Below are 26,913 nucleotides of genomic sequence, written 5' to 3'. Positions count from 1 at the left end.
ACCTTCTTTCCAGTATGGTCATATCTTGATGTTTAGTGAAAACCATATTTAGCATTTATTTTATTGTGCCAGTGTAAGCACTCATGGTGACCTACTAAATGCAACATGATTATTACCTTCCTCCCTTAGCCCCTCCCTCCCTCACCTTCTTTCTTGTTTTTAAATTTCTCTCTAAAATATATATTTCTCCACCTATCTTCCATCTGTAAATTGATAAGGGCAGCCCTGGCCGGGTGGCTCAGTTGGTTGGAGCATCAGCCCATACACCAAAAGGTTGCAAGTTCAATTCCCAGTCAGGGCACATACCTATGTTGCCAGTTTGATCCCCTGTCAGGGCACAAATGGGAGGCAACTTATTGATGTTTCTCCCTCACATTGATGTTTCTCTCTCTAAAATCAATGAATGTTCTCAGGTGAGGATTAAATAAATAAATTGATAAGGGCATTTGAAATCATAACTGCCATGTCTTCACCATACCTAGCAAAATGAACAATTCATTAATATCATCTAATACACAGCCCATATTCACATTTTCCTGATTGGCTCAAAGATGTCCTTTTACAGTTGGTTAGTTTGAATAAGGATGTAAATAAGGGAAACCAATGGCATTTAGTTGTTATATTTCCTAAATTTCTTTTATTCTAGAACAGTCAACCCCTCCTTTATTTGTGACATTGATTTGTTGCAGAGATTGGATGTAGAATACCGCACATTCTAGAATAGCTTCCTTGTGATGTTGTTTAACTTGTTCTTCTTTATCCGATGAACTAGTAGTTATTTGATTAGATTTATTTTTAGGCAAAAAATATTCTATAGGTGATGCTTGTACTTCCTATTTTATCATGCCATGAGGCAGTGCTAGCCGGGTAATCACCTTTAATGGTACTAGTTTGATAAGTGGATTCAGAAGATGGTAAACAGATCATTCCATTGCCAAAGTCCCTATCAGCTTTCCACCTAATGATGACCCTTACCTAGATCCATTATTTTATGGGGCACGGAATGTGTCCTTTCATTGTGTGGTTCTGTTCTAAGCCAATAAAGTGCTGATTATCTAGTTCAACTCCAGAAGGTCACCTTATTTTCCTTACTTTACAAGTCTTGGTTGGGGTCAGGGGACTTCTCTGTGACCCGCATGTACTACCAAATAACTGGCTGAATTTACATGAAAGTAAGATGCTTATCCTATATAATAAAAGCCTAATATGCTAAGTGTCCGGTCAGCTGTGCAACCAATCAAAGCATAATATGCTAATGATTTGCTAAGGCTGCTCAACCAGTCACTATGAAGTGCACTGACCACCAGGGGGCAGAGACTCCAACCAGTAGGTTAGCTTGCTCCTGGGGTCTGGCTGATTGGGACTGAGTGAGATGGGCCGGACATGCCCTGGAGCCCTCCACGGTCCCTTCCCAGCTGGCCAATCTCTCTGGTCCCGATTGTGCACTGGTGGGGTCCCTCAGCCTGGCCTGTGCCCTCTCGCAATCTGGGACCCCTCGGGGGCTGTTTTTGGCCCAATCCCGCAGGCCAGGCTGAGGGACTCCACTGGTGCATGAATTCATGCACTGGGCCTCTAGTATATTATATTGATTAACATTTTATTTGGACATGTAGTTAGCTTTGCTGTTGGTTTTGAAAACATAAATAGGAAAATGGAAAGGTTGTCAGTCATGTTGAAAAGTAACTGGCAGGGGAAAAAAAAGGATGTTTGTGAAGTAGTGGAACAATCAGGGGACTGTGCTTTGGCTTATAATACCTCCCTTCTCTAGGGTGGAAAGACTCTGGGGTCTTTGTGCCTGTGAGGGAGGTGGAGGGAAGCTTCCAGAATGGACACTGATGACACAGTCTTTGAGGACTTTTTGGTTGTTTTGTTTTAGTTTTTACTCCCCTAGTTTGCTGAGAAGTCTTTCATGAAGATTTTTCCTAAACCCTGTTGCATATGATCTAGGGCTTTTTCTTCCCTCTGTAATGGGCCTGGGGACTCTTTGATGTGTTTTAGCAGTATTTAGCTTCTAAATACAATTTGAAACTTAGCTCTACAGTTTGAAACACACACACACACACACACACACACACACACACACACAGGCTTTCTCAACTGACTTTTTTTTTTTTAACTTCAAGAACCTGCCCTGTAGGAACCAACTTCAGGGGCAGGACAGACCTACAGGCCATAAACGTGGATCTCCTTCCCAAAAGTCTGGGATGTGCAGACGTGAGAAACTGCATGAGGAGGGAGTCCTCTCCACGTCTCTCAGCAGATGGGCTTATCTCCATCCTTATCAAAGTCCTCCCTTTAGAGGCAGATGAGTTCCTGGTATAAATGCCTGTCTGTTATCTTGGAAAGATAAAAATTGGTTACCTTTTTAGTAACTTCCATCATTCCCAAGTTTAAGTCCTCCTCTGCAATACTCTGCAGATCCAAGTGTTTATAATATTGAGGCCTCTTCTGCCATTTGAAATGACCTTCCATGTGCCTCTCAATGACCAAATGGTGCCCTTCTTTCAAGGCCCAGATCAGATGACACTTTCCCTCAGCCTCCCAGCGAGATGCCATCACTTCCCATCCTCTAGACGCCCCAGCTCTCTCTCTCTCTCCTGTGACAAAATGATTTGTCCCTTCCATTGTGGTTCGTTCACATACTCATGTTACTTCTCCTTTTTATCAGAAAAATATCAGTCTTTGCTTTGTATTGACCATAATTCATATTTAATAAATATTTTATCATTTTACATTTTAATAATTTACTTGGGCAACTTTATTTTATCCGATGTACCACTCATATTTCAGCTATGCTTCAGATATCTGTAGGGGAATCCGTCGGTCAGAGGGAGAGCCAGATTTTCTGTTTCTGAAGAGGGAAGAAAGCATGTGGAGAGGAATTAACATGGATTTGGGAGTCAGAAGACCAGTTTCGAGACTCACCTCAGCTCTTCAGAGTCAAGGAATGGGCATGTCACTAGGAACTCCTTCTGATAACATGGAGACCTGAGCAGGGGTTCCCCAAGATGTAGTTAAGGTTAAATTCATTGGAAAGAGGGAAGTGGGAGAAAGGACTGTGTAGATGTAGGAGCAGTCATGGGTGGTGCAGAGATGGAGTGTTGGGCTCTCAAAGCCCTTCTGGTTAGTGCTGGCCAGGGACAGGAGGTCTCCCAGGGGTTGCACTCTAGTTGTGCTGGGAATGATGAGTGCTCAAGGCCCACGGAATACTCGGGACAGAGAGAAGATGGTGGGGCCTGGGGAGGGAAGCCTAAATATGCACTTTACTCTTTAACCTCCTCTCGGTCTTGCCCTGAACCTATCTAGCCCCAGCTATGCTTTCTCTCACTTCTGGTTTCTGTTATTTTCTCTTGGGAACTTCTTGGCTAAACTAATGAGTGGGGCCACTTCTAATAAACCATAACCAGCACTTACACTGAGCCTCACATTAGGAAGGGAGGGCCACCTCAGAGAGCGATAGAGGTTCTAGCACTATCGATAGCCGCCTCTGCAGAGAACAGAAGTGAATCCAAGTTCCCCAGGCACTGGGCACCTCCACTGCACAGGCAGCTGGTCCTTGTCTCAGAAAGACATTGGGAACTGCTTCTTGGAGGTAAATCCTTTACCATCCGTCTGCCTCTCTCTGGGAGGTACACTCCCCTTCAGCATCAAGGGGGTATAAAGAGCATGGGATCTGGCATCAGTGGACTTGGGTTTGGGTCTGTTTATATGCTGTAAACTTTAGGCTAGTTACTTCCCTCTCGGATGTGGAAAGAGATGTAATACCTGCATTATTGCTAGATGGTAAGGAGGTTCAGATGAGATTTTATATTTATATTTAAAAGCACCTTCATTATTCTAAAGCACCATAAGGAATTTTCCCCCGTTACCAAGTTGTCTCAAAGGCTACATCGTACGCAGGTGAGAATCAGAGCCCATGTTGTGGTCTAATGGCTGGCTCTTCTCTTACAAGCGTGAGCAGTTCCCTACACTTCCTGGCACCTTGCCTTCCTCTCCTGTGAAACGGGCATGGATACTAGTTGTCTAGAGAAGAAACTTATCTGGAGTGGAAAATATGCCAAGGAGACCAAGGACTGGTGATTATGCTATTTCCAGTACTACCTATTTAATTTTTTCCAGCAGGATTTAGAATGCCACAATAGTTTTCTGGTGTCATGCTTGAACATGGCCTATCTGGTTGAAAGAAGTGATTTTGGAGTCCCATAGATGTTGCTGCTCTTTGCAAGTTAGGCAAGTAACTGAATGCACATATCCTTAAAGTAGAACAATAATGTCACCTCCCTATAGGGTCGCAATGAGGACTAAAGGAGGTGATGTAAATAAGCCATCAAGCATCGTGTTTGGCATCTGGTGGGTACTCAGTGTTAGTTTTCTTCCTCTAGACCAGGGGTGAGGGACGTCTGGCCCACTGGCTGTATAAGGCCTGCAAAATCATTTGGTCTGGCCCTGCCAAGGCATTAGGGATGAGTTAATTAAATGTTTGACCAAATATAGCAGGCTGGTTTTTAACTTGATAGTTTTGTATGGCCCTAAAATGATGTTATAAATATCCAAATGGCCCTTGGCAGAAAAAAGTCCCCCACCCCTGCTCCAGACTACCTAATGCTCTTCAATGTTAACCCTCATCAAATAGCATTGACTAAAAGTTCCAATAAGGCCCAGTATAGGTGCTTTTACTTTAACAGGGTTCTAAGGGAAGGTCAGGTTGAGGTAAAGGGCGGAGCGAGCCAGTTATGTTTGTTTATTTTATAATAAACAATAGTGGTATCTCATCTCCTTCCCCTGGTCCTGAGCCTGCCGAGTCACTGTCCTGGCCCCTTGGCCCCATGCTCTCTGGCTGTGTCTATGGAATACAGCAAAACCCACAAGAAGCCACACTAATAAGTGGCAGGGCATTTTGAGGGATTTTTGTTTGCGTTCCTGTGCTTGCTCTCCTGGCAAGAGAGGAAACCTTTAATGAGACTTTTCCTAACTGATGCTGCGTGTGCCATGCGGATTGTTTCCCCTCTGTTCTCCTAATAAATGACCATTTCATGAGGTCTCTTTCCATTTTTTTCTTCTTTTCTGCTTCTCAGTACATTCCACAAAGAGCTATTCCTCTGCTGGTTACTGATTGATGGTTCTACTCTGTGTGCCCTTTAATTTTGCAATAAACCAACAAGGAGTTGAGACCACAAACTTAAAGAGAATTGACTTATTTATTTGACTGGATTCACTGGAGGGACAGGCAGTCTTAGTCATTTCAGTGTGGTCCTGGGGAGGGCAGGACGAGTCCATGGGAAGGAACACTGGGCTGTAAGTTAGACAGGAGAGAGCTTACTTGTCCTCCCGATCCAGGGCAGCGGGGCATCCGTTGTCAGCCTCTCAGCAGCGGCCTTTCCAGGCCCAATGGAAGCAGGAAGTCTTCCACAAGACTTGCCACAGATCTAGGATTCTGAATTCACTGGGACTGTATTTGTTGGAAATGGATAGCCACTGCCTTGGGTCCTGTGCCCCTTTTTTCAAAGCGATCATAAAGGACTGCAGGAACCTGCCTAGGTCCTGTCAGGCCTGGCCTCTTGGCTGGGTGACCTCAAAGACCAAGAACAAACCTCTGCCTCCACTACTACCTCCATCCCAGCTGTGTTTTCACCACAAGGCCAGGGGCTCTATCAGATGTCAGAGGCACTAGCACACTTCATGAATTGACTATCAAATACACTAAGAATCAATGAACTCTTCTCTTATTTAGCATCACCATTGTATGGAGTGACCAGTCAGAAAATAACAAGCATCATTTCAAGTAGAAAAACAAGAACAAACTTCTTGAATGGTTCAAGTGGATGCTAAATAAACTAAGGATAGCCCCTGTTTGAAACCATAAATGCTATTATCATTTCTGCGTCAGTCTTACTCCATGCCCGGGGCTACTCCCTATGAGTTGAAGTGAAGCTGGAAAGACAAACTCGCACATGGAATGTGTCCCAGCTACAAATTCCTAGTCCAGAGCCCAGTGTTGGTTGTGGCTCTACCACATTTAACCGGCTAACTGCCTGTTCTTACTCTGCTCTTATGTGGTGACCTTTCTTCTGAAACTCTTGTCATCACATTTTAGCAGAAGTGAAAATGTTAGCAGAGTGGTTCGTGGCGAAGACAGAAATAGAACCCAGGAGTTTGTGCCCTTTCTCTCGCCATACCTGCTGGAGCATGCTTCCGTCCCGGCCTGCAGACTGTTTCCACCTCTGCCAGGCAGCCTGCTGAGAGTTCACCAGCTTCTTCTTCCTGCTGAAACTCTGCCTGGTTCTTAAACATTCTGTTCAGTTTTCCTTGACATGAGACGTTGCTTTAAACAACGTGAGACTTGGTCAGTCTGAAATCAGCAAATGCCCTGCTCTGAAGAAATGAATCATCAGATGCCCACGAGGCGATGAGTGTTCATGTTGAGAATCTGTTATGTGGTAGAGCCAGCGAAGGCCAGAGAGCCAGACAGGCTGGGTGTGAATCGGACCCTCCCACATGCTATCTATTTGGTTTCAAAAAATGGCTCAAGTTCTCTGAACTTTAGTTTCCTCATCTTCAAAACTAGGATAATGATGTTTACCTCATGGAGGTGTGAAGATGAAATGAGTTAATGCATGTTAACCACTTGATACAGGGTCTGATACATTAATTTCCTCCCAGCTCCCTTCTCTCCTTTAGAGTGGGGACAGGGATCTGGAAGTACACAAACTCTCGTAACATGTACACTGGGGGGAGAGAGAAGAATAACATACATGACATAATGAGAGAAAACTCGTACGAAATTACTTGGTGCTGATTCTAAAGTGGGAGTATAAAGAACTGAGAGGTCAGTTGGGCCTAGTGTTGTTAGGAAAGATTTCATGGAAGAGGTGGTATTTGAACTGCCCCCAGGAAGATGGATAAAGCAGGACATTTCTGACTGGGGCACTTGGGCTGGGGCTGAGGGCCAGAGGGAGCTATAAGAAATACAGATAGAATGACAATGTCACAGCCTCAGTTTTCCCACTGAAGAGAATAATAAGTAAAAAGCTCATATTTGTTAGGCACCTGCTAGGTATTAGGCACTGTCTTAAGTGCTTTATATGCCAATCATTTATCCTTACCACAGGTACAACTGTTATCTTGATTATGCAGTTGAAGAAAGTGAGGCACAGAGAGATGGAGTAATTTACCTGAAATCATACAGGTAGAAGGTGGTGGAACTGAGATGGAAACCCAGGAGGTCTGACTCCAGAGCCCACCCTCCTAACACACAACAGCTGCTTCATTAGTTCCCAGCTCCCCTCACAAGCTCGTGAGGGGCAACTAAGACCACTTGTGAGCATGCTCTGAAAACGAAAGCACCATAGCACTCGGTGCACTTATATGGGGCGGGGTTTGCTGCACATGCACCTCACCATCCCCTCTAGCAGCTCAGAGGCCTGCTAAGAGCTTCGCTTTCCTTTAGGACAGTACTCCAGGGGGCTATTCCCAAGCACCAGAGTGGGCGTTTGTCATGTGGCGTTAGGGCTTGTGCCTTGCATGTGAGCTGTCCTTAGCCAGGGCATCGCTTTATGGGCCTGTAGCACGTGATTGGGAGTTGGCTTGTCGGTGACCATGATGGGATATCTCCACTCCGGGGCATTGCCGTGGAAGGAAGCTGCCCCTACTCACCATGTAAATATTTAGTCATTTTAATATATTTGTTCTGGACCTATTCTTGCGTCTCTCCTATGTTGACTCTGTTTAATTGTAGGTTATTATTGTTTGTCTGTTATTGTTTATTTGCCATTTATTTAAGTATGGACATAGCATTGATTCTACTCCCACACCCACCTCACCCCAACTCCTTTAAAAAACAAAACAACTTACACAATATCCCTTCCTTGAGGATATCAAATACATAGTTTTTGTTCAAAAGCATTTCTGATGAGGCTGCTGCCTTGGGAATTTGTTCCTAAGCAGATGGTTGACCTCCTTTTGGACAGATAGCGAGTGACCTTTGCTCCCATTTGACGCCAGAACTGGCTGCACACCTCAGTTCCAGAGTCTGGAGATCCTCGGTAGCACAGAGACACAGGGCACAGACCAGTGTCACCAGCCTCCTGTGGAGGTTTCCCGCCAGGGGGGTGAGACCAGAGGCCTCCCGGGCTTCAGCTTCTCCCCACTGTAAGCCATGGTCTGTGCAGCTGGGCTGGGGCTGGAGAACAGCAAAGCGCTGTCTTATCAGGCTGGACTCCCCCAAGAGCAGTATTTTCACACAACCCCTCACCCCCCAGGGAGCAAGTGACTCAACAGAACTGTTTTCTTGGTTTCAAATGAGTCTGAGGAGGGGAAATCAGTTAATAGCAGCCGTCTGTGATGGACTGATCACAAAGCTGTGTCTTTCTAATCCTCCATACAAATCAAAAGGAGGGGAATCCCCAGGGCCTCGGCGTGCACATGAATAGAAAGCACCATCAAATGACAAAAACACCTAAAAAGGTCAGCAGAAACTCAGGGGGCTGCTGGAAATTCACGTCGCCTGCCTGTCTGTGGGGCTCAGTGGGCAGCCAGGGAGTGGGCTGAGACAAACAAACCACGCAAAAGCCGACTGGGCCACCGGAAACGCACGGGGCCGTGGCAGGGCGGTTTCTTCCACGTCCGTGAACCTCAGAGTCATCCGACCGCTGGCCTTGTTTCTCTCCAAGTCCCGGCTGCCAGAGACCTTCCCGGTCCGCGCTGACCGAGCCACTGCACGCAGTTGCTGAGGCCATTGAAGCTGCTGTGAGCGCACAGCGCAGCTCCCCAGTGTGCGAGCCGTTTCCTGCCCCGACAGGATGCCGCGGGGTTGGGTGAAGGTGGAAACAGCACCCCAGCCCGCTGTCTGTGGCCTCCTTACCACTGTCGTTCCACCTGAGCCCCGGAACCGACACGTGCTAACCTCAGCCCCATGGGCGTGGAACAGCCTGCCCGCAGTGGAAGGAGCTCTTCTCGCCTACGTCCGGCTCAGTAGTTGCTGGCCCAGGGTTTCCACTCTGTCCCCTGCGTGTGCACCCTGGAGAAGTAGGCCGGGGAGAAAGCCGCTCTGCCGTGCCACAGCGTTCTGCTGTGTTTGTGTTAGCCAAATGGCAGGTGCAGTCCTACCTCAGTGCATTGCCTCTGAACTCAGCGGCCTGGGCAATGGCTAACAGGAGGTGGGAGGGGTGTTATTATCCATCCCTTTGTGACTGAGTGTGCAAAGCTGTGGGGATTCTCTTCCTCCATCTGCGTTGCCTGGTGCTGGGTCAGTGTCTTCTTGAGGGACCTGTACTGGGCAGAGGGTTTCTCTAGCTGTGCCTGTGAATTGCACAGTGGAACCTACCAAAGGGATTTTTTTCCTCCAGGTCCATAAGAGGAGGTGTGAATTTTATGAAATTTTTCCCTCATTCTTTCTCTTTCCCCCTCTCTAACTGCGCCACTGCCAGTTAATTCTGTGTAGCATTTCTTAAGGCCTGAGATGATTAGAATCAAAGATAATGGATAAGCACAACACCAGGACCAATTGAAATGTGAAACATTTTTTCCATAGCAGCCTGCCACACTTATAGTCATCACACATTCACTTTCTTCACGTTTTCTGTGGACTCAACACTTTTAGGTACAGAGAGGCCAGGGGCATTTCGCAGCATTGCACAGCAGGTGAGTGACAGAGCCAGGAATAAAAGGCAGCTCCCAACTCCCACGGCAGTGCCTTCTTCAAGCCAAAATGAAGTTTGATCCTTTTACCACAAATATTTCAAAAGGAAAATCCCCCACAGCCTTTCAGACTTTCCCAGAAAACAGTTGTCACGCAGACCTTCGCGATGGAAATAGCAGGCTGCAATCCTAGAACCTTATCAGGTCCTTATTCTCCAGCTGACAGTTGATATTCTCTGGGCTGAAGCTAATGAAGAATTACTTTCCCCATAATGAAATGATTTCTAATTTTTCAGAGCTTGGCAAAACTAAGCCCGTGAATAGTAAAACCAGATTTCTGATGCTCAAACCCCAAAATATTTGGTCTGATTTCTCACAACCAGTATTGGAGATCACTTTTCAAAGCTGCAAGTGACGGGAAGGGAGTTGTCAGGGGAGTTGCAAGGGTGACTCTCTAGATCCACTTTTGGGGGGGGACATACCCTGGTTCCCTTCCACTCTTCTTGTCCTTCTCCCTCTGCCTCTTGCCTCTCACCCTTCCTCACCCCACCCCCTCTTTCTCCAGCTCCTTCCACAGCAGACGGGTTGGGGACGACACCGTCATGGTTGGAAAGCAAGAGGAGAGTTTGGTGAAAACCACTCCAGGGCCTTTCTCTCAGGCCTTGGTGATGAAAGGACTCAATGAACCTCAACCGTTTCTCACAGGAAAATTCCGGCCTCTGTCTCCTTACAAGCAAGACATTGAGCAACCCTTAATGTTAAAATTCAGGATTTCTGACTTATCCATGGCCTCTGCTTGGTTAGAAAGACTAGGTCACGGTCATAGCTGTCGATCAGAATCATTTTAGATACCCAAGGTCAGATTGTTCAAAAGTACACTTTAAGCTGATAGACTATTAATGCAAAAAGAGAGAAAATGAACGATGCCTCCGGAGTCCGTGAACTGCAGAGCCCTGTCACTTAGGAAGCGCGAGGGTTAGTGGCAGGTGGCTGTTTGTGGGCAGTCAGCCCCCGAGGTCCCTGTCTGTCCTTCAGATGCTGCCTCTGGCTGCCCAGGTTGTGCAGCGGGCGGCCTGTTTACTTGGGAGCTGTATCAGGACAATCACTGCATCTAGCCCCACATGCCCAGTCAAACTGATTTTGAAACTTCTCTGATTCTCTGTGTTAGATTGTGGCAGATTTCTGGCAAGGAGTGGGCGGGAGGAGGAAACGGCTGTTTTTATGGGCAGAGAAATGTCCCTGAGATGCCTGAGGTTGCCTTGTGATTCCTCTAGCCTAGCCTAGCCCTAAAACTGGCTGCACATAGACAGGAGTTCATGAAAAGTTTTCGTTTCCAAGCCTCCGGTGGGCCTGAAGAGTGACAAGCCACATGCATCTGAGGGCACTGAAAATCCACCAAAAAGATGGGCAGAATTTGACTAGGATTGCCTCCAATGCTTGGCACTTTTATAGAGGCTGAAGCTATTTCCCGGTTTGACTTACGGGCATTTATGAGTGTCAGAGTCCAGAAGGACTCTTGTCCTAAGATTGGGCTTGTTACCGTGCAGCATTTTGATGATCTTTTCGTGTATTCTTGGACCTTGTTTTCGAGACGTGGACATCAAGGCCTGGAGAGCTCACCTGTCCATGGGTCTGGGCTGGGAGTTCTCCCCCCTCTCTGCCCAGTGCTGCCCGAGGAGGGAGAGTGGCAGGGAGGCCTGCACATCCCTATTCTGAGCGATTATTAACTATTGATCTCAGACAGGTGATTCTAGTTCATGCTATGGAAGGTGTGGATTACACAGAAAGGGGAATGAGGACATGTTCGTGGGTCCTTAAAAAAATCTTCCTTATCAACATTGAGTTGTCTTGCTTACCATAAATATCTCTTCTGTGGAGCAAACAGGGCCAGGTGGCCCATTCCAACCTATTCTGCCCCTGGCTGAGCACAAACTCCCTCTTCTCTGTCACCTTTCAAAAGTCGAATAAAAGGAGCTTCCTCCCTTAGAGGCTGGGCCTTTGGGCTTGGCAGTCCCCCACTCTGATTGCTCCAGGGCTGTCCCATTTTCTCTCCTGTCCACCGAGGGTTGAATATGCCAAATAGCTATTCATGGAGGCCCCAGCAAAGATACTCCCAAATACTTCAGTGTAGGGTGGATCAGACTAGACACATACGTGGCCCCATAAGGCAGAATGTATGCTGGACCAGAAGCAGGAGGTGTGAGTAGGTTGTGGATATAGCCTAGATATAGTCTGGCTATAGCATAGCTGAGGAAAGATGGGTCCCCATTAGACACAGAGACTAGTGGAGAGTCAGGATCCATCGGTTAGTAGACTCTAGCTCACCAGGCCCTGACCCTCAGGGCTGATGGTTCTGCTGACCAGCGTACTCTGCTCCTACCCTCTTCTCTCCACGTACTTGCTCTCTTAAGCTATCTTTTTGATAATTAGCAGAAATGAGTCACATATTTTTGTCTGTTTGTGTGTTGGTTGGTTTTTCATCCCTCTTCCTTCTGACCAAAATGTCATTCATTCCCACCCACCCATCTGCCTTACTAGGTCATTTGGTCTTTAACTGATTCCTGTCTCTTCATTTTTTTTCTCTAGCTGATGATACATATATTGGTTATTTATGAATCTGTACTCTGAAATTTCTTCTTTAGAGAGCTTCATGGTTCTAAACTGAATATAGATGTTATACTGCTCAATACAGAAGGGTGGAGTAGGATGCATTTAGAGAACCTAGGAGATAAAAGGGAAAACTTGGATCCCAGGGGCATGGTCTTGGAAAGGAGAAGTCTCCCCTCATCCCCCGTTCACCCTTGGAGGGGAATTCTGAAAATGAGATTCAGGGGCTCTGTGGCACGATATGAGGGGCTCTTTGCTATTGAAGTGTACCTGCAGCATCCTACAGCCAAGAGAGCAGTGCAAGGAGGCCCTGGGGTGAATGGTCCCTCACACAGAAAGCTGAGTGGAGACAATTGTTACTCTATTTACCAGGCTTCTTACTGACCCCAGTAGGTGGATGTACTCTTCTTCCTGAGGAGTAAACTAAGTTGGATCCCATCTCTTCTTGGATTCAGACATAATCATAACTATTTAAAACAATATTTTTTCCCCTTAGTACAAGAGTCCACTCTAGCCTTTCGATTTGCCGTAGGTGGTAGTGTGTGTGAGGTGGGGGTGGAGGAGGGTGTTGTTTGTTTCAAATAAGCTATACTTTTAGAGAAATGGAAAAAATGGCAGGAGCAATTTCAATTAAATTTTTGTTGCTTTTGGAATATATCAATAGCAAATATTTGTTCTTTGTCAGCAGTGGGCTGTATGCTGTACAAAAAGGGGGTCAGGCAAGGTACAAATCGGCAAAGAATAATTAAAGACACAATGGGGCTGACTTTTAGTAAGCATTTCCCATTGGCCAGGCCCCATGCAAAGGACATTATACACATTACCCAGTTTAATCCTAGAAACCCCGTGAGTTAAGTATGATCATGCCCAGAGAGGTTATGAACTTGCCCAATGTCACACAGCTAGTAATTGGTAGAACCCTGGATCTGAACTCAGGTCTGTCTGACTCCAAAGCCCTCACCCTAATCACGGTGCAAACTCCTCTTGCACAAACTTGGTACCAAGCAAGAGAGGTTCCGATATTTCCAAGGGTGTCAAGGCAGCAGGAAAGCCCCTCAAAGTGTTAGTCAGAACTCGTCGCCAGAAACCAGATAGTGTTAAGACTGTTGATAATTTGCAGTAGTATTTTATAAGTTAAAGACTGTAGTTTTCAAGTGTCCAGGTTGCCTCAGAGGCCAGCACATCTATCGGCTTCTGCCCAAGTCGTGATTATTTGCCATCGATACTATTTAGAGATGTTTCCATTCTGTCATTTTGCTGTACTCAGATTTAGAAAAACACAAGTCAGTAAGATGGTGTGATTAGCAACTCCCCGAGTTCAGTTGCTTGTACCTTCAGTGATATGGATTTCGGAGGCATAATGAAATGGAGAGGATTATTAGCAAAACCACTTAGGAGCTTATTCTCTTGCCGATGGGGAGTGAAAATGTTTTCTTTTCCATCTACTCTTCCATTGGGAGTGGAACTCAGAGTGGTTATCCTTTGAGGTGCATGTGTAGAGTAGTATGGTTTTAGACTGTGAAGGGAATCATTTTAGTAGTTACGTGCAATAAAACCATATCTCAGTACAAGTTTCCACTATAGGACCCATGAAATAATAAAAGTGAGAAACAGTGGTCTGAATATTTTAGCAAGTGCCTTATCTTTTAACATACAAGTTTCGAAAGAAGACATACTGTGCCTTTACATCTTTATTTTTTCCTCTGTATATGATGACATGCTTTGCAAGGTAGGTATTCAATAAATTTTTATCTTATTACACTTAGTATATCATTAGAGTGCTATTTATTATCACCAAGCCATCTTTTGGAAGAACCCCTTTAAAAATAGACCTTACATATTTAGATCTCTCAGAAGTTCCTCCTTGTTCTTTTTACTGGGACAGACAGATTTCACTGGTAAGTAAAGCACATGGTATTTTCAGACCAATGTCAGGATCTTATTGGTCTTGCTTAAATGATTACTATCTTTTCTTACTGAGAATTTTACACAAATTATTTTAATTACATAAAACTTAGAACCCATATTGGTAGAAATGATCAAGTACTAAAGTGTATCCTGATGTAGAAAATCGTGATAGAGTGTTTTAGGCAATATACTAACTCACTCATCTATACAGCATCATTTCATTCTGAAGGAAATAATGACAATAGTGGCTTCTATTTATTGAATATTACTCTGTAAAAGACACTATATTAAGTACCTTACATGGATTATTTCATTTAATTCTCAAAACAATTCTATAAGATAGATGTTATTTTACCTATGAACAAACAGAGCTCCAAGGTTTAAGTACTTTTTTGCCGGGAGCCGGTCCATCCTTGCTGCTTGACACAGTCGCTGCAGGAAAGAAACATCTGCACAGCATATGTTTCAAGGGACCTGGCATATATAGCATATTGTTCTTAATATGTTTGCTCTCTTTAGCGCCATGTGTTTTAACCAAGGTCACCTCTCCAAGAAAGGTTGTTTCCCCAGGTGGGGATCTTTCCCTGAGGTTAGGGAGGGGATACAACACCTTAATTAAGTGCCAGGCGGGTAGTTAAGCTACATAATCTTTACTCCCTGGAATGGAGATAAGAAACGCCCTAACCTTTGTAATAGAAATTGACAGGATTAAAATCGGCTGGTATAAATATGGATGTAACAAGACAATAAACATCAGATCCTGATCAGTTCCTAACCAGAGCTCCGACCAGAACTTTGGCTGGAGATCCTGGCTAGAGGTCCTGACTAGGCTGCTGATCAACTGAAGGCTGTCTTCGTGTCATTCCTTCTTCGCCGACTCCGTCCACACCTTTGGGGACCCCTGGACCCGCTGGGATTGGACCCCAGCACTTTTTCTAAGATTCACAGGGCCAGAGTCAGCATTTGAACCCAGTTTTAATGAACTCCAAAGCCCATATCCTATATTATAAAGATACAAATTATCACAATCCCTAATTCATGCTCCCGAATATGAATATTTGTTTCTTATAAGAGCAGACTTGTTATTTGACCATTTCCAGCCATTTTAATTGAAGACATATCATATGTGGTTCTTACTGGTCCAAATGAAAAGTAGCACCATAAAAGAGTATGAGCGATAGGATTAGCAAGTTCTCAGTGGGATGCTGCAATAGCTGAGCTTCGCTGTAAAGTAGTGGAGACCCATGAGCCTAGCTGACACACAAAGACCTTGGGGAGCTTGTCTTTGCTTATAGAGGCCTTCGTTTCTTCACTTGACCTTGCCATCATGCTCCCGTCTCAGCCCTCAATTAAGCTGCCATTGGCACAGGATTTATAACGTGTCACTGGCCATTCAAGAGACAGCAGCAGAGGTGTGGCTGAAAAGCTGAACAATAAAGAATGGAATTGATTTTCATTTCTGTTCAAATCAGGGAGATAACAAAACCGTAACTGACCCCGGGACAGAACAAGACAGCCCAGCGAGGTGCAAATTTCAGGGACTAAATGCCTAGTAACCTTTGCAGAAGGTCCATTTTCTCTGACAGACCAAGATGCTCATGGTTTCTTTCTGTCCAAACCTTGGGAAATGATCAGTTATTGGTGATGTCAGACTTTTCCAGGAGAGAATCTGTATCTCATTTTTCCTGTTCGTTTCTAAACAATAGAGTAAATTTTATAAGTGAGAATTTTTAAGGAAAATAACAGGTTTTCTTTTCTTTCTTTTTTTAACTGAACCAAATGTAAAAATATAGTATGGCCGTGGACCACATGAATTAGTAATTTTAGAGTCTTTTATAGGAATTTTGAATGTTATGAACTTTATTTTGCATGGGTAGGATGATATTAGTTTGTGTTTTAAATAAATAGTGAGACTGGACTTCTTTTGTTAGACTATAATTAATTCAAAAGAATAGTATTCTTCCTTTAGGGATGAGTCTTATTTTAATTTCATAAATTTGGAAATAAAACTCTGACTTTTGATTTAACAAGGGAAGAAGCCACAGGTACCCTAATTTTAAATTATTGCTTTTATTCAGCACTAGTAACTAGGGTTGTGGATATAATCTTAAAAATGAAAGTTTAATAAAATGTGTACGCTGGTGTATTAATCTTCTGGTTAGCCTTCTATCATTCAGTCCCAACTTCCTCACCATTGAGGAAGAATTGATTATGGGTTATGCTCTGAAAGACAGCCCGTTTCCTGTGTTGTGAATGACCTGTGGCTTTGCCAGACACACTGGCCTGCAGATAAAACTGATTAAAGTCAGCAAGGGGGTTTTCCTACCTGTGTACTTATCAGTCTTCCCCCAAGCCACAGTCTGCCTTTTGAGAGCTCTAATAATTAATTTGGTCTTCTCTCTTCTCCCTTTTCCCCCACCTTCTCCCTGTCTGTTCACAGGTTATCTTGACGAATCAAATTACAACCCATCTGAGTGGAGCCCTAGCTTCTCAGGCAGACCTGGTGTCTCCAGCTGATGACTTGTCCCTGTCTGAAGGTAAGGGATCTGTCCTAGAGGGGCTGAAACTTGACACTGACCTCCAGCCCCACAACCTCTCTGCTCCTGGGAGAGCCCAGAGATCAGCTCACAGGCCCTGGCCAGTGAACCCAGCCAGAGCCCGGCGATGTAGGCTTGGCCACCTCTCCTGGCATCTGATCCCTTATATTTGGAGAGTCTCTTGCTCTGTTACTGTAAGTGAGCTTCCTTTTCCACCCGAGTGAGTCATCTTAATGGATGGGCCTCCATCACCTCCACCTTGAGGCTGGTCACTCCTCTGTAGTTGCTTTGGGTCCTTGGTGTGAGGGCTGGTGACCTAACTGACTGTTTTTTGAGACTGATGCTGAAAGGTTGGCTTTACCAGTGGTCCCGCAGCAATTTAGCCTTTTCTCATGCTGGGTACTTTTAGTCCTGGTAAAAGCAAACACCAATGTGATGTGCTGGGGATGTGGCATTCCCTGTCAGCTTTACAGAAAGATTAAGAGAAATGCTCCATGCTGGTAAATCTGCAAAATTTTCTCCACCTTCCCATGCTAGCAAAGGTCAGGCCAGCTACAGTTCACATAGCGAGGGGAATCACACCTCTGAGCCAGTGGGTGGTTTCTAGTTTTAGTCAAAGCTCTTACTTGACATTTCTGAGTTCTGCTAGTTGTACTCTTTCAGGGCAGAATGCTGTGGGCCTGTGTGTATGTGCGTAGCTGTCCCAGGTCCCTCTGCACTTTCCTTTTTCTGAGAATTATTCGTGATGGACTATGTGGGACTTCCAGGCCTCACAAGGCTCCCGACTGCCCAGGTGATCTTCCATGGATTGGCCTCAGTTTATGGTTCCTCAAATACAAGGACTATACCCCTGCTTCTCAGTGGTGTTTTTTAGAGTGAAAACTAATTATTTATTTAAAGCAATAGTAAAATGTACTCGGTACCCTGCTTCCACATCAGTGATGCATTATCTCACCCCCATCACCTGGACTTAGAAGCCTGAATCATTTCATAACCCTCCCCCCTTATATTCTTTTCACCATCAAGTCCATGTAGTTCTTCCTTCCAAATATATCTCTCCCATCCCTTCTTTTTTTACAACTTGAATTGTGATCAGCTGACTCATTCGACTTATAATTGGATTATTTTAATAAAATTCCAATATGTCTTTCCAGCTGCAAACTGCCATTTCCATTCTGCCGCTACCAAGTGGAACTTACTGCTTGGGCTGTGTTTTCTTTGTCACTCTCCTACTGAGAAATCTGTGTTTTGAGAATGGGCTAAAATCAATATGCTGATTTTGAAATATTCAGGACTTTGTGATTTGTCAGCTGAAAGTCGGCCAGAGTGGAAGTATTTACACCATGGAAATCAGCAACTGCTAAAAATCAGGTTATTTTTCTTTTCTTTTGCATGAATCTGTTTCCAAAACACCACGAGATAAAGTCAGTACTTCTTACCACTTCGCAGTCTGGTCTCTCCTTCCTGTTCAACTTGCACTGACATTTCCTTGGCTCCTGTGCCAAGTGTGTGAACTTACTGCTCACCGTTCCCTCCCCACCACCACCCCTCCACCCCCCGGGCCTCTGCTGGGACAGCCCACAGATCTTGAACAGCATTTCCCTTTTTCACTTCTACCTCTGCTTCTCTTCCCAGATCCTCCCACTCCTTCGAGGGTTACAGACCACCTCTTCCACAAAACCTCCTCGTTTGTCCCAGTAGGCATGGCTCTCACTCTCTGTTCCTCCTCTGTGGTCCCTCTACCTGCTCCGCTATATAAAGAAAAGGTCTAGAAAATTTAATTTAACTTTTCATGGTTTCCCGACTAGATTGGCAGATATTTTAAGGACACAGACTATCTTGTATTCTTTTTGTCTCCGTGCTGTGCCTGAGTGCCTAGCAAAGTTCTAGGCACATTTAGGCAGTAAGTAAATGCTGAGTGAATACCCCAGTTAATACTTTGTAAAAATAGTAACCATGAGAATCACATAAGGCACCTATGAGTATCATGAAAAAATAGTTGTAATTATTTCACATGCCACAGACACACACCACACACATTTATTCAGCTCTGAGGAAAAGAAAGTATCTTGTTTCTTTATTTGAAAACCAGTAAGTAAGAGTACTTTGCTTTGTCTTGGCTTCCTGGTTTATCTTAAACAAAGAAGAGTCGGTGAAACAGATAACAAAGGAAATTGCTTTGGGGCTCCAGTGTAACCGCTTCAAGAAAACAGTAACGTGGTATTTGTGGCAAAGGAAGGGTTACCAGCTCATTCTTAGACAACTTTTTCTTATTATGGAATCCGAGGGAGGATGGAAACAATTCATTTTTTTAGGTCATTTTTTAGGTCTTTTACTTGCATAGCTGAGCAGGTGAAGAGGCTATGGAAATATTTTTTCCTGAAGTCTATACTGAAATTCCTTACCAGTGAATTAAAATGAATAGGTTTCTTACAATATTTATACCTATTTAAATGCATTACAGTGTTCCTTAATGTTACTGTGATTCATATGGATAAATGGCTTTGTTGTTGTTTCAGGCATTCGTGGTTTCATTAGCTTGGTGATCTTCAGCAGGTCTTTTAATCACTTTGGCCTCAGTTTTTTTCTGTTAAATGACAAGTGAGATGAGTATAAGGTTGCCAGAAGTCTTTTCTAGCTCTAACATTGGACGATCATACTGTGGGTCTGAAGATCAGGAGCATTCACTAGGTGATGGGTATTGAAAAGCCGGTTTTTTCAGACTAGGAAGAATGACCTTGTTGTCTTAGATTAGGCATCATAAGAAAGATCTTCAGAAATCTTAGCATTGATACCTTTGGCATGCCTACAGCAGCCTCCTCTCCCTATTGCTCTCTCTTTCTCTCTAAACTCTCTGGTCTTGTCTGTCCGTTGCTTGCTCTCTCTTTGCCTTTCTTCCACACAAACGTGTGCACAAGAGGTGTGTGCAAACCAGTGCAAGTGGGAAACACCCCGATTAGGGAGCTCAAGGTCCCCCCTGACCTTTAATGGATTTCAGCTGCAGAACAGAGGGAACTGCTTAAAAGGAACTCCCTTGCAAATAGTTGGTGAGAACCAGCAGCCACTGGGCAGCCAGCGATAAAATGATCCGAGGTGACCTGAGAGAAGTACCCAGCAGGGGCTAGTTCGGGAAATGAAGTCCCTTCTGCTCTGACACAGAACAGGGAATGCAAGTGACCTGGCCCAACTGAGAGATCTCTTCCATCCCAGTGATCCCTACTATTAATATCTGCCAGCTGCAGGCCCAGAGCATCCCCCTGCTGAGATCAAAAGGACCCCTATCTTGGCTGGAACAAGGTCATCTGCACAGGGCTGTAAACAGGCCGGCTGGCTCAGGGACCTCTGTAGGGGAGGAGAAGTCAGGAGAGGGGAGGTGCTCTCTCACGCTCCTTTAATCTCCCTGGACCAGCTGTTGCCTCCCAGTGTTTGTAAAGTTGAGAGTTCTTTGTTTTTGTGTTGCTTTTTCTCCCTTATTAAATGTGTGGCTAGGTTGTTGCTTGGATTATGTAGACCCATGTCCACTGCTTGGGCCCACTGTATGATTCTCTTCATTGAGGTTTCATTCCCCTGTTGAGTTATCCAGCTCCCAGGTGGGAGAGCCGCAGAGGGAGACGTGGACCCCGAAGGCCAGGACTTTTCCCAATGTCACTCCTGCTGCGTGGTATTGTGCCTGGAGAAGGATGAGAGGACAAGTTGAATTTTCTCTATTTAGTTAATAACTTCTATATGTACCGTGTGCTTATCAATTTTTAGCCTGCCTTTCACAAATGTTATTTCATTCAGTTGTGTGAATGGAACTTTCAAGACTTATGCAAATCGATCAAAATTATACTGTGAACCTAAGGGCAGAAATCAGGATTTTCATTCTTATAATCTACATTGTTCTCAAGCTGGCATTGTGAGTGAAAGTATTTTCTTTCCAGTGTTTTGTTTCATTGACAGAAACTCAGGCATCTAGGTTGTTACAGAGGGCAGTGACTGGCTATTAACTAGGTTACCGTGATGGCTATTGATTAGGCTATTATGTTGGTAACTGACTAGGTTATCGTGACTGTTCTGGCCAAGGACATGTTTCTCAGATGCCCTTGCCAGTTCTTCCTGGTGGTCAGCGAAGATACTAAGAATGATTGGGAATGTCCCCTTTGCCTATAGTGACTAGTAAAGAAAGGATCTAGCAGTCCAGCTGCCCTAAGACACCACATTTTATTCTGAAGTCACCTGAGATTGGACCAGAAGGACTGGCTGGACCCCTGTTCAACAAGCACAGTTGGTAGGTGAGATGGACATGCAGTGACAGCAGGGCCTGTGTAAGACTGAAGCTCTGCTCAGCATAGGCTGCTAGCTTTTCCCCTCTGATGATTTAATGAGATAGCATTACTTCAGTGTGGCGACACAGCCCACTTCAGCAACCCCAGAGGCTTCGTGGAAAGGAAGCATCATCAGGCTGCCATCCTGGCATTCCCAGCATCTGGCATGTTAGTATTCTTCTATCTGCAGTCATAGTTTTTGATAGATAATAGCACTTAAAAACTAAAAATGGCCCAGCTGGCATGGCTCAGTGGTTGAGCATCGACCTATAAACCAGGAGGTCATGGTTTAATTCCTGGTCAGGGCACATGCCCGGATTTCAGGCTCGATCCCCAGTGTGGGGCGTGCAGGAGGCAGCTGATCAATGATTTTCTCATCGTTGATGTTTCTATCTCTCTCTTCCTCTCCCTTCCTCTCTAAAATCAATAAAAATATATTTAAAACAAAACAAAACCTAAAAATGAAAAGTGCATGGAAAGGTCGAGGAAAAAACACAAGAGAAAAGGCAGTACTTAATAGAACCAAGACTGGTTTCTAATTTTTGTACAGGAAGCCTTTTTATTTCAGTTGAATTGATGACTTATTTCATGTGCAAAAGAAAGTATTTTAGGATTCATTCTCCCCAAGAAACCATCCTTGCAAAAAGCTGGAGTCCACTTGAAAGAGTATATGCAAGTACGTGGCTTGTGTCTCCTCTAAAATAAATTCACCAAGGAGGAACAGCCCAGAACAGTTGGGGCAAACCAGGGACTCATGGTTGTGAGAGAAGCCGACTTCAAAGCATGGTATGAATTTTCAAGTTTTATTTCCACTCTTGCTTTCCAGCTGGATCTGCTCTGGATTTACTGCAGGATGTTTGAAAATGTGGCTCCCTGCTAATCTCAGACAGTTGCTATGATCAATGGTTTCTTTCATTTCCGATAAAAAACACTGGTGTTTCTGCTTAAATTGTGTGTACTTTCAGCTTTATTATTGTAGTCGTAATTTATTGTCCAGCATTACCCAAATTTGTAATCCATTAACCACAGACTTTGGGGTGGGTTGGTCAAGTTAGCAGAACTCTCTCCATACTTGGGCTCCAAGGCCCTCCACAGCCCAGTCCCAAACTAAACGTTCACTGGTGTGGGCAGACCAGGTACAAATGGGTATGGGTGGAGCCGCCTGAAAGGTCCACCTCTCAGGGCTCTGGTGCAGGGTGGCTATAATTAGTGCTTTGAAAACATAAAGTGTCACCATGTGACTGCAAGGTTAATATTAACAACTGTGATCAACATTGTTAACATTCGCATTTCTATAGCATTTTAAAATGTCCTAAAATGATGAATCACTTAACCCACCTCAAACCACCAAAGCATGAAGGAGACTTGCTCAAAAGCCACACAGTGAGTGAGAGGTGGTGGTGCCGGGAGCAGAAGTCAGAGCCCCTCCCATGAAAGCCTAGATTTGGACACTGCTGCCCCTTAGGAGTGAGTTTTAGATAAAAATGTCCAAGTATCCTGGTGACCTTTCCATTTTTTATTCCAAAGCCACAGACATATATCAATAAAAACAACTTACTTCCAGCAACTGTTCAGATGCCATGAAAGGCCTAATTTATAGAAAAAGATTAGAAGCATCAAAAACCTTTGGTGTTTAGACCAGCCGTGGGCAAACTACGGCCCGTGGGCCGGATCCGGCCCGTTTGAAATGAATAAAACTAAAAAAAAAAAAAGACCGTACCCTTTTATGTAATGATGTTTACTTTGAATTTATATTAGTTCACACAAACACTCCATCCATGCTTTTGTTCTGGCCCTCCGGTCCAGTTTAAGAACCCGTTGTGGCCCTCTAGTCAAAAAGTTTGCCCACCCCTGGTTTTGACAAAGAAAGCCTAAATATTATGTGAGCGGGTGGTAGTGGCTAGAGTTGAGAGGGATTGGGCCCAGTCTACAAATGTCTATAATCTCAAGAGGGAGAGGAACTCGGGGGTTTTCAGCAAGGACCAAGGGGTAATAGCACCACGACCTCGGGGTCAAATGAGAGAGGGAACACTGAAGTCAACCACCAGGAAGTACTTCCTGGTCAGGAGCCCTGTTTTGCTAGTGACAGTTTGCCAAAGAGAGATACGTGTGAAGCAGGATCAAATGAAATGGGAGCCAGAGTATTCTTCGGGAAAGTCTTTGAAATGGTTCATGGGATGCTGGGCTAGATTTTTGAAAGTATTTTCCCCTTACCCCTCTTTACTCTTTAGAATTTAGAGGTAATTTCTCCAGTGTTAATTTCTCAGATGCAAATGTTCATGTTATTCTCAGGGTCATGAAGGCAGAAAGGATGAGAACACCAAAGCCAATTTTGTTAATTGCTCAACCACAGAGATGATGGGGCCAAAATCCCAGAGAGTGGGATGCCAAGAGGTGGTGTGATCCCAACGAGCTTCAAGGTGGAAGGATTCTCTTGTTTACCATCATTAAAGAGACTTCTATGCCAGATACGAGAGAGCAGAGATCATAAAGAGAGGCTGGTTTCTAGGAGTGGTGCCCAGGCGGTACCTTAGTTTGTGCTGTAATGTAGCATGCATTTTTTCTTAAAGATATTTTATTGATTTTTACAGAGAGGAAGGGAGAGGGATAGAGAGTTAGAAACATCGATGAGAGAGAAACATCAATCAGCTGCCTCCAGCACACCCCCTACTGGGGATCTGCTGGCAACCAAGGTACATGCCCTTGACTGGAATTGAACCTGGGAGTCTTGAGTCCACAGGCTGATGCTCTATCCACTGAGCCAAACCGGTTAGGGCTAGTATGCATTTTTGATGTTTACTAGGATTTGGGGAGGATAGTAGCAATGTCTGCCAAGGTAGTCTGTCCAAGGACAGTCCAGCTGAGTTCTGACCTAGGTTTGGATCTCTCTGACGGCATTTCTTTTCTTCATGTTTCTGATAAGCTACTCAATAAATATCAGTTGGATTAAACTGTATTTCATTTTGTCATACTGACATGTCCTGTTTATTAGCTGCATTCCTGCATATATTAGCATAGTTTTAGAGTTAGGGTTCCTCAGAATTTTTTTTGGCTGGATGAAGAAACCTTCAAGTGCCTTTCATGTGTTGTGGACCCGTACCATATGCACTATGTTAATGTGACAGGAAATCCAGAAATTGACAAGATGTGGGCCCTGCCCTCACGATGTTTACAGTGGAATTTGAGAATAATTCTAAAGGAGAACAATATTAAGGAGAATGTGTGTACTGCCTTCAGACAGTATGGCATGAACCAGCGGCTCCAGGAGTTAGGAAGGGGGGATCTTCCAGCTGATGCAAATCTGAAGGGTTCAGGGAGGAAGATGTAAGAGTTAGGCCTCGGGGAGGGATATGGTTTCAATAGGCAGAGAAGAGTGAAGATCAGGGAATGCTATCAATAAAGACTTAAGTTCAAAATGGGCCCCTCTTCTCTCCCATCATTCTCCCCCTCTCAAAATCTGTTCCAGCCACACAGCCTCCTCTCTTGTTCCTCAAACTCACCCAAGTGTTTCTGCCTCCGGCCTTTTGCATTTGCTATTCCCACTGACCAGAGCACTTGTGATCTTCCTGTGCCCTGCTCCCTTACTCCTCGGTCTCACTCCAGTCTCCTCTCCTCAGAGAGGTCTTCCTTCACCCCTTTAAGACACAACCCCTATCCCTATCCCATCCTCCTCTACCTCCTAACCCAGCTTTATTTTTCTTGATTGCCCTTATCACTGTCTGCCCTGTATTAGAAATTTATTTGTTTGTGGGTTTATTGTCTGCTTCTTTTGTTTTCACATAATCTCCTAAAGGGCAGACACTTTGTCTTGATCACTTTTGTAGCCCCTAGTTCCTGGAGGGTATTCAATAAATATGGGATCTAAGTTGCAGGGAAATACAGGGTACGTTGGGAAGGGAGCAACAAATGGCAAACATAGGGAGGTCATGAGCAATAAATCTAGGAGTAGATTGGGGCCAGACTTTTGAATATCAGACTGAATTTAGACTTTATGCTAAAGTGATCCTAACTATGCACTCTGAAGGGTGTCTGGATGAGATATGTGCAACAGCTTAGGGGTGGGGGACTGAGGTAAGGAGACAATGAACTCATCAAGTATTTAGGAAAATGGGCCACCCATTATGCACCAGGAACTGTACATGGTGCTGAGGATACAGAGATGACATTCTAGATAGATCTATCATTACCAAAGACATGGTGGCAAAACCATAGTCCTTTGAAGCACTGCCAATCATTCCCTATGACTGGGCGTGCAGGGGCCACCTAGGAGAATGGCATAGGGTTAGGCTTGAGAAGTAGGCAGTGTGGAGCATGGACATCTGGCATGCCATGTTAGGGAGCTTATGGTTTTTTCTGAAGCCCCTGTGAGAAGAATATGAGGATAATCCATTGGCAGCACATCATTTCCTTGATCAACATGATTGATGAGGCTTATTCGACTGGCGAGGAATGTTTCTCTTCCCTCCCTTATAGTTCCATGTGCATCCCTTCCAAATCCACATGCTCAATCAAAGAAGATGGATGGCTCCCCAGAGAGAGTAGGCTGTTCTTCAGTCAAGGATATGGAGTGGTTGTGTTTCCCCACCAGAACCTTTATTCCCGGGGTTCTCAAGCCTTTGCGTGCAGCTGAGTCACCTGGAGGGTTTATTAACACACACACTGCTGGACTCCCACTCCCAAGTTTCAGTCAGCTGAGCAGATATTACTGTACATTTGCTAAGAGCACCTGTATACCTCTGTTGATCCCTCCAGTCATGTCCATTCTCAACATTCTCCCTTTTTTCCAGATCAAATTTTCAACATTATCTACCTACTCCTGGTCCATGCCTTCAAGCCAATATACTGGATTTAAGGGAAAAATTTGAAAACATTTTCTTTCCAGTCCCAGATAACTATCTGGCTACTTTTTGATCTGATTTTCTTTATACCCACAGTCAGCCCCAGAGTTTCTCTTCAGGGGAGAGTTTTCTTCTGTTAATCTGGAATCCACTACCTACTCTAAACAATTATTATCTGATGAGATATGAGGCCTAAACTTACCTGTGCATGTCACCTCCTATCCGGAGACATACGACAGGCAAACTAGCGCAAATTATACCCCAGGATCAGCCTTTATTCGCCACTGCTCAGGACAAGATAAGCCAGAGAAGCTAAGAAGGCGCTGGATAACTGAAATACTTGCATTGGAGAGCTCTAGATTTGAAGTGACATCTTCTCCAGAATGTATGATATTCTTGCAAAATTACTCCCTACCATCAGCAGAGAGTCTGATTTTTATGGATTAAATGCAAATGTGTGTGTGATGTTGATGCTCTTAACCATGCTTCTATGCCATGGCCCATAAGAAAACCTGTTTCCTGGGAGAGTTACTTCCAGCCACAGAGGAAGGGTGATATCTTTGTGGGCCAGGGACTTGTTTTGTTTTTAAATATAGTATAGAGATGAAGGAAGCTAGAAAAGTACCAAAATAAATTGCTCCTGAGTTGAATAATAAGGAGAACACTCCCCCAAGAGAGCTGTAGACCAGAAATAGATTAAATAATTGAAATCTTTAAGGTGTAGCCCAGGAAACAAACATCAGTGACTAAGGGGCTGCCAGAGCCCAAGGGTGGGTCCAAGGTTCCGGGCAGGAAGACCCCCCTTGTTCCTTCAGGGACCAAACTGGAACTAAGAGAAATAGCTTATAATTTGATGTTAGTACAGAATTAAGGTAAATTAACAAAAAAAGGAATCCTGTCTTATAGTCATTAGAATATAAGTTCCTTGAGGACAAGAATCTTTGTCTCCTTTGTTCACTGTTGGATCTCCAGAGCCTAAAATAATGTCTGGTAATTGTAGTTACTCAATGAATGAGGCACCTATAGCTACAAGGTAGGGCAATCAAGAGTTATTTAAAGTTTTAGACCTGTATTCACCTA

The 26,913-nt window shown here is 44.5% G+C and overlaps 1 protein-coding gene across 1 annotated transcript in view; it reads left to right on the top strand.

The window, feature by feature from the left end:
• The window catches only part of RAD51B (RAD51 paralog B), a 509,814-nt gene that overhangs the window by 336,032 nt on the left and 146,869 nt on the right, over positions 1–26,913 (top strand). Inside the window, exon 8 of the mRNA XM_070417839.1 lies at positions 16,592–16,688. Coding sequence (XP_070273940.1) covers positions 16,592–16,688 — 97 coding nt within the window. The remainder of the gene's footprint in view (positions 1–16,591; positions 16,689–26,913) is intronic.

The sequence above is a fragment of the Myotis yumanensis genome, unplaced genomic scaffold (assembly GCF_028538775.1).
Source record: "Myotis yumanensis isolate MYYU_CA2020_CCGP unplaced genomic scaffold, mMyoYum1.0.hap1 SCAF_1, whole genome shotgun sequence".
NCBI classification, from domain to species: Eukaryota; Metazoa; Chordata; class Mammalia; order Chiroptera; family Vespertilionidae; genus Myotis; species Myotis yumanensis.
This window is presented reverse-complemented; position numbering and strand designations above follow the sequence as displayed.